This window comes from Poecilia reticulata, linkage group LG8, assembly GCF_000633615.1.
Source record: "Poecilia reticulata strain Guanapo linkage group LG8, Guppy_female_1.0+MT, whole genome shotgun sequence".
Taxonomy (NCBI): Eukaryota; Metazoa; Chordata; class Actinopteri; order Cyprinodontiformes; family Poeciliidae; genus Poecilia; species Poecilia reticulata.
In genome coordinates this window covers 3,808,241-3,824,878 of record NC_024338.1, presented here as the reverse complement: position 1 = coordinate 3,824,878, position 16,638 = coordinate 3,808,241, and the positions used below count along the sequence as shown (strand labels likewise).

The 16,638-nt window shown below is 38.2% G+C and overlaps 2 protein-coding genes across 3 annotated transcripts; both read right to left on the bottom strand.

Annotated features, from left to right (window-relative positions):
• Nucleotides 1-5,941: 5,941 nt before the first annotated feature.
• On the bottom strand, nt 5,942-11,199 carry ttc4 (tetratricopeptide repeat domain 4). The gene is made up of 10 exons (XM_008415203.2): nt 10,930-11,199; nt 10,730-10,847; nt 10,480-10,641; nt 10,142-10,219; nt 9,885-10,009; nt 9,696-9,782; nt 8,775-9,016; nt 7,990-8,074; nt 7,655-7,737; nt 5,942-7,196 (listed from the first exon to the last, which is right to left on the bottom strand). Exons 1-10 carry the CDS (start codon nt 11,038-11,040, stop codon nt 7,097-7,099), a joined length of 1,191 nt encoding a protein of 396 aa, XP_008413425.1. The 5' UTR covers nt 11,041-11,199; the 3' UTR covers nt 5,942-7,096.
• A 487-nt stretch (nt 11,200-11,686) lies between these two features.
• On the bottom strand, nt 11,687-15,240 carry pars2 (prolyl-tRNA synthetase 2, mitochondrial). 2 transcript variants are annotated; one of them, XM_008415202.2, is made up of 4 exons: nt 15,101-15,240; nt 13,803-14,126; nt 12,850-13,095; nt 11,687-12,757 (listed from the first exon to the last, which is right to left on the bottom strand). In XM_008415202.2, exons 2-4 carry the CDS (start codon nt 14,118-14,120, stop codon nt 11,876-11,878), a joined length of 1,446 nt encoding a protein of 481 aa, XP_008413424.1. In that variant the 5' UTR covers nt 14,121-14,126; nt 15,101-15,240; the 3' UTR covers nt 11,687-11,875. The 2 variants fall into 2 exon arrangements, with proteins under 2 accessions (XP_008413424.1, XP_008413423.1); XM_008415201.2 differs by having other exon boundaries at nt 13,803-14,123; nt 15,101-15,177.
• Nucleotides 15,241-16,638: the final 1,398 nt, after the last annotated feature.

The following is a 16,638-nucleotide window of genomic DNA, read 5'->3' as shown; positions in this document are numbered from 1 at the left end:
GCCTTTCCAGATTTCATTTTTGTGATGGCCTGAGTTATTTCTGATATTGTAATAGTGCCCTCCAATTTAGATTTGTCTGAATCATCTAAAAYGGGCATAGTCAAATTGCTAAACAGGTCTTCGATCAAGGCAGTATCATCGGCCTCAGAAGTATACAGATTCTCAAAAAATGACTTAAACTGGGCATTAATCTCATTTTGATTAGTAAAAACACTACCATGCTCATCCTTTATTGCTGTAATGAAACCCGCAGCTGTTGACTGTTTAAGTTGATGGGACAACATTTTGCCGGCACGATCCCCAGACTCATAATAGGTGAGACGAGACCTCGGGTGCATGTCTATAGCTTTGAAATTCGTAACTGAATCAAATTCTGTTTGAAGTAGGATTCTTTCTCTGTATAAATCATCGGAAGGTGTAGCTGAATATAGTTGATCTACCGTTTTAATTCGTTCAATAAGCTCTGAAGCCTGTTTAGTCCTCCTTTTATTTTCACCAGCCACGTAAGATATCACTTGACCTCTCAGGTATGCTTTTAGACTTTCCCAAAGTGTAACATTACTTATCTCAGGCGACTCATTCAACTCAATAAAAATATCTATTTGTTCATTGATAAAGTCAACAAACYTTTGTTCAGACAGTAGTCTGGGATTAAGTCKCCACGAAAAGGTGGGAAATTTGTCTTCGGGAAAGCTCAACCCCASAGTAACTGGGGAATGGTCTGATATAACAATGCTGCCATAGTCTACTTGGGTGACCATGGGCAAAAGTTTCTGATCAATTAGAAAGTAGTCGATCCTTGAGTAGGTTCGATGTACTGGGGAGAAAAAAAGAGAATTGCTTGGATGATGGATATTTGAATCTCCAGGGATCTACCATTCCGTATGTTTCAAGGAACGTATTAAGACATCGGGCTGAGTTGCTAAGCTTAGTAGACTTTGGGCTGGAATGATCCAATGTTGGGTTCAAAGTACAATTCAGGTCYCCAGCTAGTATTAAATTGTGTGACTCGAGATCCGGTAATAGGGAAAAAAGATTGCTAAAGAAATCCACATTATCCCAGTTAGGTGCATAAACATTGGCAAGAACAACAGGCCTATTAAATAATTTGCCTTGTGTGATGACATATCTGCCATTTTTGTCTCYAATTGTTTTAGACTCTTCATATTGTACATCTTTATGTATTAAAATAGCTGTTCCTCTGCTCTTACTGTTGAAATCAGAGTGAAAAAATTGTGAAAAGCCTCCTCTGCGAAGTCTACACTGATCTTTATTTAGTAAGTTAGTTTCTTGTAAATAGACGAYGCRGCCTCKTAAGTTATGAAGATGAGAGAATACTTTGTTGCGTTTGACTGGATGGTTTAATCCCCTGACATTCCAGCACACCAAAGTGGTGTTGGTTAGTGCCTTATTATTTGCAGAGGACATAGGTAGGACTCAGCRAAGGAGACATCCAACATGTAGTCCATAAGGGGAATAGRRAGGTGAAAAAAGGGCAGGGARGGTAGGGGGAACAGGGAATAATGAACACAAAGTTAACAAAGCACCAATAATAAAACGGCAAGAAAAAAGGAAAATAAGGAAGAAAAAATAAAAATAGCCTCAAAAGGAGACCGCTTTCCTTCCRGTTCGCACAGTGTATCCTCATACTATACAAACCAATATAATGCTTACCATGTTAGCCCACACCTGAACCCAAATATAAACTAGTTAAAGTATAGTATTTTCTACAGCGATAATAGCATATATTCCCAAGATAGCATCACAAGGCTCCATTTAAAACAAAAAGTGCAGGTATAAAAGAAAAGCCAGAACTTAGAATTAGAAGTTATTACAGATTGTTTCCTATATGAAGTAAACGTACTATATGACATGTATTACCTGTAAGATTCAGTTCTGCAGCACTATTGCTCGTTATTGTCTTGCAATGGTGTCGTTCAGTTCCAATAACTCCAGCAWAACTTCAAGCCCATTGTTGTGAAAAGTCATGTTCAGTGGGATGCTTCAGCGCTCARTAGCTCCTTCAGAACGAACTCCTTCGCACGCTTTGGATCCTTGAAGGTAGTTTCTTGCCCATCCGCCATAGTAATCCTTAACGTTGCTGGATACCTGATACCTGAGACCGTAGCGGACTCCAGCGCAGCTGCGAAGCAGTTTCCTTACTTCAGTAAAAGCGGCGCGTTGTTTACTCACAGCTTGGGTGAAGTCCGGCAGGACACGGATAGTGTCACCATCAGCGGTTGTTATCAACCCAGACTCTGCTGCCTTTTTRAGAAGTAATTMTTTTTCCGTGAAGTAGTGGCATTTAACCACAAACGCCCTTGGTGGCAAATCATCTTGTATTGGCTTTGTACGGAGGGTCCGGTGCACCCTATCCAGAGTCGGCAACTTGTCCAGTCCAAGGGCTTCTTTCAGCATACTGGCTACGTAAACAGATGGATGTTTCCCTTGCTCTCGCCCCTCTTTCACTCGGGTGATGCGAACGTTGCAACGCCGTGATCGAGCTTCCAGATCCTCGCACCGGGCTCTAAGCAGGGTAAGCTTTTTTCATCCCAGACAAGTCAGACTCCATAGCCGCAATAGCGTCGGCGTTAGCGGTCACTCCGTTTTCCAGCTCAGACGTGTGGTCCTCAAGTTTGTCCAGTCTTTTATTAAGCTTATCAGTGGCGTTGCGCAGCTCCGTTTGGATTTCTATAGCTTTTTCGTCCATTTTCTTCAACAATTCTTGTCTCATTGATTGTAATTCCTCCATGATGGCATTCTGGTTGCCTGCTGCAGTCGCCATTGTTGCCTTTGWGCAAGCTAGGCTAGCTGAGCTAGCCTCCGCCTCMGAGGCTCCCGTGTCMTGTCCGAGCTTGTAGGCTTGAGATTTTTTAGGCATACCTGGATGATTGTTTGTTGTCTAATATATACAGAAGCCTGTGTGGGGCTATATTGCGTAATTTTATAAGAGCCGTATCATAAATGTAATAGTTCAGGTATGGAGCTCACAAACCCACGTCCTCACATGGCGCTGCCTCAACCGGAAGTCCCCGTATTGTGTTCTAATGCAACTTACCAACATTTACCAGACTTATTGCAATTTCTTAAAATAATTTACACCAAGTGCCTTTTACTGCACTGAGAAAGTAGGTACATTCCTTTAAAATACAGTTAGGAGGGGGCATTTTCTAATGATAAACTTCTTAGAAGAGTTTTGATTTATCATTGTTACAATAACTTCCTATTAAGGAAACCTCCCAAAACTGTCCTTATTGTCAGGATTGCTGGTTTTACTAGTTTCCCCAGTCTTTGTTCAATAAGAGTATTGATATCAATACATTTGAAAATATTGACACAGAATGTCACAGGCAGCTGATTTGTGTTTTTGTAGATCTAGAGAAACCACATGACAGCATTCCAAGAGAGGAGCTGTGGTACTGCATGAGTAATTCTGTAGTAACAGAGAAATACGTTAGAGTGGTGAAGGACATGTATAATAGCTGTAAGACTATGGTGAGGTGAGCTGTAGGAATGACAGATGAGTTCAAGGTGGAAGTGGGACTTCACCAAGGATCAGCTCTGAGCCCTTTCCTGTTTGCTGCGATTGTTGACAGATGAGGTTTGACAAGAATCTCTATGGACTTTGATGTTTTCAGATGACACTATGATCTGTGGTGAGAGCAGAGAACAGGTGGAGGAAAATCTCGAGAGATGGAGGCTTGCCATGGAAAGGAGAAGAATGAAGGTTAGCCGCAGGAATACGTGTGTGAACGAGAGGCACCCAAGTGGAGACATGAGGTTACGAGAACAGAAAAAAAGAAGATAAAATATTTTAAGTACTTAGGGTGAACAGTTCAGAACAGCAAATGTGAAAAAGTGAAGAAATGTGTCCACGCAGGGTGGACCAGGTGGAGAAAAGCATTAGGTATCAGCGATAATGAAAGGTGTACAAGAATGCTGTTTGGTTTAAACCAGTGTTTCTCAACCCCGGTCCTCACCGCCCCCGGTCCTGCATATAGCCTGTAGGTATTTCCCTTCTGCCACAGATCTGAATTGTATCTCTGGGTGATTAACAGGCTTCTGCAGTACTTGACAGTCATGCAATTATTTGAATCAGCTGTTCTGGAATAGAGGTGTAGGAGATAAAGTCAGAGAAGCCAGACTGAGATGGATTGGACATGTACAGAGGAGATACAAAGTGGAAGGATGCCAAGGATGGACCTGCCAGGCAAGAGTCCTAGGGGAAAATCAAAGATAAGATTTATGGATAGAGTGAAAGAGGACACGAAGATAGTTGGTGTGAGAGAAGAAGATGCGGATGATAGGGTTATGTGGAGATATAACCCTAAAGTGAAAAAGCCAAAAGGAAAAGAAGAAGAAATGTGAAAATATGATTAAATTTAGTTTCTTTTTGGAGCTTATTGTTACTAATCACACTTCTTCATGTGACTGGTGTCCTAACGAAGCGTATTACAACTGGATATATTTATCAAGAGCAGCATTTGTAATAGCATTTAGGTAATAGTCATAGTTTCCCACAAAAAGATATAGTTATTGTAACTTTCATCCTTATTACAGTACTACAAAATATAAAACTTTAAGTTCATATCACACACCCTTAAATAAAAACAATCATTCTTTTACATTTATTCAGTCAAAAGTGTTAAGTTCATATGATGCCGCTTTATACAGTGGCAAGTTTGTGTTTTTTACTGGTCACTCACATTTATTACTAATGAAATTAAATTTTAATAAAACTAGGTTATGCAAAAATGTGATTTCATTTGTCAGCTGTTAGAGATTTTTTGGTATTATCATTTTGTTGTTACATTAGTTTATATTCAGTCTAATGTTAGAGCAGTTTAAAATGTTCTCTTCTTTAGTGTGTGTATTAACTGACCTGGGGGTCACAGTTGCCTGTTCATCTTCAGGTGAAACAGTTTGACCAAGATTTGAACCGGGCTCAGGCCGTAAATCAGATATTGCATCTGGAACTGGGTTGCTAGTTGTTTAGGTAAATTGTTTTACGACCTTTGCTGTGTTTAGGTAAAATGTTTTACGACCTTTGCTGTGTTTAGGTAAATTGTTTTACGACCTTTGCTGTGTTTAGGTAAAATGTTTTACGACCTTTGCTGTTTTTTCTCTGCTGTCTATCTTGCCTATCCTCCCTCTTTGAAGTTTGAAAATAAAAGACAAGCTGTACCCAAAGATCTTCAGAMSSYTCTGAGAAGCAGTTGACAGAGTCTTCTCCTTTTGCTGCAGAAGCTTTGTCATAAAATTCATATACGTTGTCTGTGGTTCTTTTATGTAGGTTCTAGGAAAATACCTATCATCAGCAGAACTTGATAATGGTCAACTTTACCAAAGGTACCAGTAACTAGGTTTATGATCATATCACTGTGTAGGACTGGGCAATAAACTGATCTAAACTAATCCTTTTCACCAGTCTGACCAAGTATACATTTCAAAAAGTATAAGCAAGTATTTAATCTATACTACAAACAGGAATGTGCAGCAGTAAAGTGGATAAGAGGCACTGCAGTGCAGTTTCACAGCCATTAAATAGGGCACAAATAATTGACTAGAGACCCAGGAAGCAGCACTCGGTCTCAGAGGCGGCAAACCACAAGGCACTTTTTGCAGAAATGCACATCCAACATCCACATTGAGTATGTAACATGTGTTGCTTACTGAAACATCTTGTCTGGAAGAGGACAAGACAGGATGTTCACAGCACATGGGAGTGTAAAACCAGGCAGAACCAGTCTTGAATACTCTTTGCTTGAGTATTCAAGTAAAGAAAACATTTCCTAGAATGCTTTACATGAATGTGTGTTGGTAAATATAACATTAACTGTCAAAAGAGATTTGTTCAGCTTGACTCTGTGTGCCTTCAAAACAGTGCAAAACACGGCACTGTGCTAATTCTGGTTGTCAAGACGAAATAAAGGAACACAACTGTCTTGTCTGTACTTTATTGCAGAAGTCCTTTTTTTCCACTGAGTCACGGTATTGTCATCCCTATACTTGGGATGACGGGTATTGTAGGAATTAGGCAGGCATAATAAAGAAATTAAGGTGCACCAAAGATGCAACTAGCAACTATTTTAATAATTGGTTATTCTATTGATTATTCTGATGATTAATTGGATAGAAAATGTGCACATTATGCAGATTTGCCATTTAGCGTTTTTGTACATCATTATAAGATGCAAATAAAATATTTAAATTGAGTCAGGTAAAGCTAAAACTAAGACAGCTGAGAAACTCTGGGTATAACAGATTTACATACAAGTTTTTTTTTATCTTAAATGTAAAATGTATATTTTTTTGTATTTTTTGTATACTTACTGTTCTGAATGTGTTATTCTTTAAATAAAGGGCCTTTTATTGGGTTTGTATCCTCCAGTTAAAGATTATTCAATTACTCAATTAATTACATTACTTCAATAATGTAACACTATTACATTATTGAAGTAATGGTTTTCACCATTACTTCAATCATTTATTCATCACGTTTAATCAAATTACTTTTTTTTTTTTTTGCCTTAATGTCAACAATCTTAGCAAAACAATTGTTGCCCATAATTTATGTGGGGAGGGTCTGATCTACGGCCATTTCCACACAAAGTAAAGTTGACCAAAAATATTTATTTGTGTGAAAATGTTGAAACCCAGTTTCAAGACTTTTATCTCAGGTTATTTGTGTAATTTAAGAATTTTCTTATTATATGTTAAAGTTAAAAAGATGTCATTAGCAATGACAGAAAAGGTAAAACATTTTTATAAGGACAAGTAGTATTTATGTCTAAAAAATATATAGAATTAGCACAAATTGTTCACAGGTACAGCTGTATGAATCACATCATTTCATACATGGGATCAAAATAAAAATGTTTGGCCATGATGTATAGAGGCATGTTTGGAAAAATCAGAAGAAGACATCACAATCATAATAACCTGCACATATCAACTATCAAGCATGTTGACAGTAATGAAGTTTTGCCAAGAGATCCTGTTTCATTAACAAGGTCAAAGCAGACAGTTGTCTTTTAATCTTCAAAACAAAAGCGCTCAGGTCAGTCCTCTACTTTTTCATATTACGTGTCCGTGTCTACAATCCATGGATTTTCTTTCCAGACAGAAACTGCTTGCAGAATGGTGAGTCTTTTACTAAAACCATGAAGCTTGGGGTGCCTGCCTTCACAAAAAACCTGTTAAAGGGACAGATTTAACAATTAATGCAGGATGCAAGAAATGATTTCCTCTAAAAATAAACTCACTGGCTGCTTTGCATTACACCAAGTTTCCATTTTATTTTTTTAAGGTTCTTCACCTCAAAACTCAAACACCACCACTTAAATATATTTAACGACCGTAAAAAAATAGTTAGCATGTAATCTAACTGATTTACACTCCTTATAAGATGGCAAAAAAGTTCAATTTCTATCAAGGGAAAACACTAAAATAACTCAGAATGTTCAGAATTTTATTTTCACTAATGCAGAACTGATAAAACAGATTGCTTAAATTGCTTATTAGGAAACATAAAAACTTACATTTTCATCAGAAATACCAAAAATAAATAAATACTCCTTGAATGTTCAATAACTCTCGGTAATAACAACCAACAATCATGTCAACAAACAAAGAAACATAATTAAAAAATTACCTCTTATGCTGCAATGTTTTTAAAAGTGACATTTCTGGATCAACTTGGTAGAGAGTCTTCTTCTCCTCATCTTCAAAATACAGCTGAAAAACAAAGTTAAAATTTTATTTCATCTCTAACTGCAGCAAGACACAAGTTCCAAACGAGCTTTTCAAACTTTTGATGTTATTACACCTGTTGACATGGTTCACAGAGTACACAAACCGTTCTGTTGGAGGAAATACAACTAAATAATTCACACGTGATGAGAAAAGAAACAATTTTAGATAACAAAACGGAAAAAAAAAACTGTGCTTTAGTTTATTCAGAAGCTTTGCTTTTGCAGAGGTGCAAACCTGCAGGTTTTGTGGGTGGTATTTTCTGTCTGTGTCCCAAGGTGGAAGTTCCTCCCCAAACATGACACAAAGATGATCTGTAAAGCTAATCCAAAAAAGACAAAGATTCAAAACAGATCTGCAAGACAACATTTTTATCCAATAAAGTGGAATTAAGTGGCATGTTGTTTAGTAATGGTTGTCGTAAAAACTAAACTTTTTCTTTTCAATGAAGTGGTTAAAAGCAAAAGTTGGCTAAACAGCGCCCCCATGTGGTGGTTAAAGTTGTTTGTGACCAACAAAACCCTGAATATTCTGTAAACCTGCAGCAAAATGAATGCATGTGTATTTGTTATAAATCAAATAAACTTCTACCAATCCTTCACATGCTGAAGTGTAAAACACAGAATGAAAGAGCTGTACGTGTTTTAACAATAAATGACTTAAAGGAATCACTCTCAAAATGTGAGAATTCATCACTTACCCTTTCAAATATGAAAGTAGAATAAAGACCAAGACGTTGTGCAAAACACAGCTGGTTTCAAGTTGCTAAATGTTCACAATATTATTGAGGAAACATCTTTCTATTTTTTAAGACCTTTTTAGCACAGAGCTGTGTGTAATTGAATCTTGGAAATGATTACAGCTGTTGTGTGAAAGTCTCAGATGTTGCCAGGACAAGTGTAACTTGAGACTGAGGTACACTTTTTAGGAGGACAATAATCATAAACATTAATTATGGGTAGATTAAGGACATAATTTCCCCAGTTACTAAATGGGTTTGAGCAAAGAAAGCAGTGCTTTACCTGTTGTTCTCACAGAAGGCTGAGATGAAATCGCTCTGTTGATGCTCGGGGTAAAGGAACAGAACCGGCCAGTGCAAGGAGCCCTGCTCATCCAGGAAGACCTGAGCCCCTGTGACCTCCACAGGGGTCAAGCTGTCCAGGCTCAGCTGTGCTATTCTTGCTGATGGGCGTTCATCCTCATCCTCACTATCTGAACCTTCAGGTCGTGACCTTTTTGGCTGGAGAAGCTTGATGCCCCTTTCCTGTGCAGGAAGTAAATAAGAAAAATCATCTTTAAAAATAAATTTGAATTAGATGGGGTGATAGAAGAGCAGCGGTCACCTGTAAACCTGCACACGTTGGTTCTAGACCGTCTTGAAATAAGAATGTGATGCAGATATTTCAGTCATCAGGCTCCTCTCATTTGGAAAAAGGTCCCAGTTTTTGTCCGTCATGCAAACATTCTGTCTACTTTTAATATGAGGTTTAAAACTTTCCTCTTAGCCAAAGCTTATACTTAGATTGGCTTAGGTCATCCTGAGTCAATCTAACGTGATAACTGGTGATATACTGACCAACTTTCCTCGCTCTGCTACTTTCTCCTACTACTCTAATTATGCATCACCTTAATACTCCTTCTGTTATTTCTCTTCACAGAAAGTACACTAGGTCTCAAACAAAAGACCCTTTGACTAATTTGAATAACCACCTGGAATTCACTGCATTGGTTGATAACTAGGATCAAACTGAAATGTGGAGAGTTGACATATTTATCTATATGATCGGACTGAACTGATTAAACATTTCTGAAATCATTTTTGATTTCTTTTTGTAAAGTGCCTTGAGATGACATTTGATGTGAATCAGCAATGTATAAATGAACTGAACTCAATTCAATTGTTTCAGTTTTAAACGTAATCTATTCAAAGCCAACATGCTTACCTTTATAGCACCCAGAAGGGCCTCTTTCTCACCATGCAGCTTCTTTTCTTTTGCCTTGGCTTTCCTGGCATCTCTCTCTGCTGCTCTCTGAGACACCACAGAAAAAAAAAAAAAAAAAACCACATTCATTCATTTGTTTGTTGCAACCCTCATGAAGCCCAACTCAAGCAAGTTGATCTCTTGAATTACTTTATGCTTATCTGCGGATGCTCTCAGCTCCATCAGTTTGTTGTCAGTCGGGTAGGACTTCAGTCCTTCATCACACCACTGGATGGCGCCTGAAAAGTTACGCAGCTCCACGCAGCACTGAGCACCTGCAGAACACCAAAAACAGTCATACCCAATTCTATTTTTTGCATTGTAATATGCAGGATATAAAAATGTCTTCTATGTTCTGGCATCTAATTGTATGGACAGTCAATGGTAATACAAATTGTACTACATACCTCGGATCAATGCTTTGATATGGTCTGGTTTGATCTTCTTGGCAGCTGCAGCGTCATTTAGTGCAGAACGCATGTTACCTGTGGGACCAATATGCATTTAATTGTAAAGTTTACATGTCCATTTTAATTTCAAGCTTTAAATGCTTTAATATTAGTAGTAGGCTTAGTACACCATTGCGTATTAAGCCTATGAGTTGACTGTCAGAGGAAAAATATACAAAAATACCTAATAATTGTGCCAAAAAAAAAAAAAAAAGCATTATAAGTCTACAAAAAGGCAATTCAAAACCAAATATTAGTGGAGCATTATAAACTTTGACAGGATTTTTTTTTTTTACCCAGGTGGAAGTGTGAAGCTGCTCGGTTTGTCAGTAGCACAGCATTGAGCTCCTGATCCCCACATTTCTTGTTCAAAGCAGCTGTATAGGCCACTACTGCATATTTGTAGTTTTTTTCCTTGAAAAATGAATTTCCTTCATCTTTCAGACTCTTTGCTTGCTCTGAAACAACACAGATCTCTCATACTTTTAAACCTACTGCACTTGAAAACACTTTTTGTGTGTGACACAAACGTGAAGTTTTACTTACCTTCCGGAGATCTATCCTCATCATGGATTATAGATTGGAGACAGGCTAGCTCAGGGTATTTTTTAGGGTCAATCTCTTCTGGGGCTGTTTTCATGAACATGGGGATTTTATTGAACTCCTGCAAATCAAATTTAAACATAGTGACTAAATACGGATTAAAAATGACTTTCCATTAAAAGAGACCTGACTGCCATTCTTACCTCCTCCCAGTTGCTGTCAGTGAAAGCATTTTTATACCTCTGCGATTTGAATTTGTCCATGAACGCGTCCATACCGTCGTCGCTGTCATCCTGCACATCTGTTGACGCCATTTTAGCTAAAAAAAATTATAAACTAGTTTTTTGTTTCGCTCAATGTTCTAATATAAAAGAATATCAGTTTACTAAAACAGAGCCTTCTGCTCTACCACTGTATAGTCTTGAAGCTGCCTTGTTTACGCATGTGTTCACATGGTGCTACGTCAACTATTATCCGGACAGCAACGCAATGCCGACACATTAGTTCCGATGGCAGAGCGGATATCATCTGATGAACTAATACTCAGAAGAAAGTGGGGGAAAAAAATGCATGTATAATTTATTATCGCACATTCAATGATTATTTTGATGCTCTTTGAAATCCTTGGACTAAAAGTATTTTTGCACATAGTAAAATAAAGTCAGCCTCGGTCTTGTTTGACCAGGTAGCCTTCTCCCCCATAAAGCTGTATCCTATGTGGCTTGTGGCCGAATGAAACTGCAACATCTTATTGCTTTTTTCAGAAACTTTCGTCGATTCGATTTCTTCAGCAATCAGACTACTTTGATCCTTTCAGTCAAATATTGAATGTTTATTTTAATTCAGATAAACAAAAAAATAATTACTTTTTAAAGTAATTATGGCTCACTTATTTTATTACCTTATGTACTGTTTTTTGGTAGTAACAGTATTTTAAATAATTTAAAACAAGGAAAGAAGTATTTTTACATTAATTTTATTGTCATAATCAAATGCATTCAAATATTCCCATCTGTAACAAAGCCAGTTTTAACAGCAAGTTTCATCCAGTGTTGATATTAAAGGCTTTGATATCTGTAGCAACTAAAAAAAGGAAGAAAAATGCAAAAACTTTGAACATTTAGTTCAACCCAGTTTAAAGACTTTTCTCTATACAGTCTCCACAGTTCCCAGTAAATCTAGCAGTCCGTCTTTACTGAGAAACATTGTCTCACCAGTCTGCTGACATATCACCTCAAACTTCGGTGTTTCCTCCAGAGCCGCTTGTCCCACAACAACCACGTACGGGTAGCCCAGTCTGCCAGCATCCTTAAGTCTCTTTCCAATGGTCATCTGTGTGCGGTCGTCGAAAACAACTTCCCCTCTCAAATGTGGCAAAAATTGTCCCAGGTTGTGGACCAGCTCCTCTGCCAGGGTTGCAGCCTCATCCACTTTGCTACCCTTCTTAGGGGGTAAAACACAAACCTGATATGGGGCAATAAGACCAGGCCAGCGGATCCCCTCCTCTGCTGACATCACTTCAATGGCCGAAGCGAGAATGCGGGTCACTCCGAGACCATAGCAGCCCATCTCAGTAACAACAGGTTTGTTTTGGTGATTACTAAAAGTGGCATTGAAAATATGGGAATACTTTTTACCAAGATAAAATGTGTGACCTACTTCTATTCCCTTTGACTCTACCAGTGTGCCAGTCCTGCACTGCGGACAGTCTGTTCTGTCTGGAGACAAAGTCTCCATGTTAGCAGCAAATGAGCAGGTCCCACAGACTAGAAGCCGGTCCTCACCGATATCTGCGGGCAGCTGGAACTCGTGGGAGAGCGTGCCACCGATGTTTCCAGTGTCCGCCTGCACTTGAACGCAACGCAGACCCAACCTAGCAAAGAGCCGAGCGTACGCCTCGCAGACGGATTCGTACGTCTCATGAGCGGCTTCCTCACTCACATCAAACGAGTACATGTCCTTCATGTAAAACTCCCTGCCTCGCAGGAGACCAAATCTCGGCTTCGGTTCATCTCTGAACTTGCGGGTGATCTAGTATTTGGAAATAGAAATCAAAATTTAACAAATAAAAAAGCAGCTTCACACAACAACAAACCCAAAACAGCTACACACTGAATGCTTACTTGGTAAAGAAGTAAAGGGAGTTGTCTGTAGGAGAGGGTCGTCTGGTGAGCGACGAGAGTTGTTACGGCCTCCTCATGTGTGGGACCCAAGCAATAGTCTGCACTGTGACGGTCCTTCAAACGGAACAGCTCCTTTCCCATCAGATCCCAGCGCTCACTGGTTTTCCAGAGATCAGCTGAGCACAAACTGGGCATGTCCAACTTCTGTCCACCGATCGCCTGCATTTCCTGGTCAATCACCCTTATCTGTTGATTTAACACCACTGTTTTATATATGCATAACCAAAGTGAAAAAAACTTTTGCTAAGATCCATTTAGGATTTAGTATCTATATACAGGTTGAAACAAGAACACTAGGGAGAAACCATGCATTTCCATAAATAAAAAAAGTTTCTTAACATTACAAATCAGGATGTTAAGATCACAGCTCTGAGTTTTGTAAAAATCAAGACAGAAGTTGATTTATTGCAAGACTTTCCTTAGTTTTTGTGAGAAGTTGATAGGGAACTAAAATGGATTAATGTAAAAGAAAGGACTCTTTAAGTTAATTTTTCACAATCTGGAAGCTTGATGTCTATTTAAGCAACTGCTTTTGTTTCAACTTTTTGATTTTTTCCCCCAAAAAACAAGTGTTATAAACCAGAAAAAAGGCTAATTCAACCTTCATCTATCCATCCATTTTCTTACACCCTGATCCCTAGTAGGGTCGGGATGGGGTGCTGCTGCCCATCTCCAACAACACAGCTAATTCAACCTTTTAATTTTTTTATTTAATTATTATTTTATTTTCCTTTTTTATTCGCCGGAAAACATTTACCAGAAGTTAAACGTTAAAACGATGTAACCTGTTGAGTGGTGTCAGGTACTTTGACATTCGGCACCATTCAGGTGTCAGGAGTGAAAGCAGTTTAAAAACACTGACGTAATTCACCATCTCAATAGTAAAAACCTACCAGCTTTTCCATAGAGCGGACAGTGGAAGGAAGGTAGTAATAGCACCCTGGATTCGACGGATGGATGAGCCCTGCTTGCTGCATTAGCTTCTGGCTCTTACAGGTCATCTCCCCCGGCAACCGGCTTTCCTGCCCCACATCTCGCAGGTTGGAAGGCTGGTAGAGACGAGACACCAGCAGCGGAGGTCTGACGTGTCTGGAGTGACTGACGTCTGCATGCTCAGGCTGACCAGAGTGGGTTCTCTTGTGAAGAATAAAAGGTCTGTGGAGATTGTGAAAGCTTCTCTTCCAAATCTGACGTACCGCTGGCTCCATCATACACTGCTATTTCAGACAAAAAAAGAACATATTGCGAAAATGAATAAACAATTTGAGATGTATTATTTTCATCATGATTTGTTCTTTTCATATTTTAATCAGAATACAAAGAAGAGAATATTAGAAATAGAAAATATATACATATGTACTATCACAACAAATGTTTTAGAAGAATTGCTCATAACCCATTACTAGTTTGTGGTGAGGGAATGTTGTTATTTTACTACAGTAAACAATATCGAGTTCATAAAAGTTATTTTGGTCTTCTCAGGGATCATGAGCTGACATATTTTATAGAGGCCAAATGTTCCTAATGGAATCAGTACAAAAATATCCAAAATGTATGTAGAATGTAACGCAGTTTTCACCTTGCATACTACTAAATTATTGACAATTTTACACGAAATACCAGAATATTTATGAACACAAATCTCCAAAATTCGAAAAAAATAACAAATACATTTCATGCCAAGGTAAACACATTGGTAAGAAATGCTGTCTACAGGTAAAAAATGTCAAAAAGGAGAAATGACAAAATGATTATTAAACGATCACCTTGCCTATTTTGATGCGATGTATTGTGGAGCAGGTACGAAACCACTAAACTACAAGTGTACAAAACAGTCAGTTGCAAAATAACTAATTGCTACGCGGTGTAACGACGTTAAAGGTACGAACTGAAAGTATGAATGGAGGAAATGGCAACGTAAAGGCAAAAATTGGGTAAGAATTTGCGAAATGCCCCATAATTTTTTCTGATATGGATTGCATGCTTAAAATGATATTTGAAATCCCAACAGTGATGCTGCAGAAAATCATGGAAACATTTGCTCACCAACCTTGCAGGTGATCCGTAAGAGAAATCAGAGCTCTATTTTATATTTCTATACATCCAAATAACAACTTGGCAAGACAAAAATTTGCTTCTCAAAAGAGCTTAAAATATCTTCAGAAGCACAAGAACAGAAAGCACAACTCACCTTAAGACAGATATTCTGCGTTAAATCTAAGAACAATGGAAAATAAAGGACATTTCTACAGCATGAGTCCAAAAACCGGACAGTCCTCGTCAGTTCGCCCTTCTGCCTTTTTCTGTCTACTTCCTTCTCACACACGCCAACATCGCCACCTAGAGGCTTGGAGAACTACATGCAGAAAGGGATTCAACGAGCTTTCAAATCCTGATTTCAAGCAGCTCCTGTGAAAAATATATCACGATTTTAATTTACAAATATTAAATATATTCAACTTTGTGCACATTCTAGAATTTTTACTAGAACTTAAGTAAGAAAAGTACAAAATTACAAATTCAGGCAGAAGACTTTTCCAAATCAAACAAAAAGTCTAACATAAACTGTAAGTCAAGTTTATTTGAATAGCACATTTCACCAACAAGGCAGTTCAAAGTGCTTTATACCATAAAACCTTACAACAGTAACTAATTATGAAACAAGCAATAACATTACATTTGTCAAATAATTAAATATTTGGATCAATATTCCAGTTATAATTAAAAACTGGCAAAAGCAGCTCTACCAGGTGGGGATTTACCCTAAATTTAAAGTGTCTCTTTGTTGCATTTTTGATTAAAGTATGATTGTTTTTTTACAGGTTTTTTCAAGTTGGCAGGACTAGGAACACCATAGAGCCAACAGAGTTATATTCTTTTTATCACTGAAATAGTTAAATGTATGTGGACCATCTTATTTTATGGGTACATTCTGTCAGTTGTCAATTTTAGGTTTATGAGCTGAAAACAGGAAACATTTATTGTGAAAGAGAAGAGTGGATGTGAGGCAGTGGAAGTGATGAAGACTCAATGTTCTGATAAAAACTTAACGAGCCGCTGGAAGTATTGACATGACTTTGCTTTGTTTTTGACCCATGCTGTCTTTGTAAACACATGTTGCATAAAAAATCTGGGCTTTTCTGCTTTGTCAGGAAATGTTTATTTTACTTATATATTTGATAAAATAATGTTTTTCAGAATGTGAAAATGATGTGTGACTACAAAAGCAGCAGAATCCTGCTACTTGACTTACTTCAAGATTTTAGAGTATTTTCACTTATTATGCAGAGTTGTGTATGTCTGTGGTTACTTCTGAATAATATTTAATCTTTATGAAAATGAGAGACACTCTGCAATGTTCTCTAAGGTGTTTAAAGATGGATTTTTCTTTTTATTCCAACCCTGTTTTGGCCCAGAATTTTTTCTCTGAAATGTCCAGTGTGTCCCCTTGTCTTCAAAAATACATTTTCTCTAACAAACCTCCAAGACTATGAATTAATATCCATCCTTCCATTTTCTTGCACCCTTGTCCCTTAGTGGGGTCAGGAGGTGCTGGTGCCCATCTCCAGCTAACGTTTCAGGCGAGAGGCAGGGTACACCCTGAACAGGTCGCCAGTCTGTCGCAGGGCAACACAGAGACACACAGGACACACAACCATGCACACACACTCACACCTAGGGACAATTTGGAGAGGCCAATTAACCTGACAGTCATGTTTTTGGACTGTG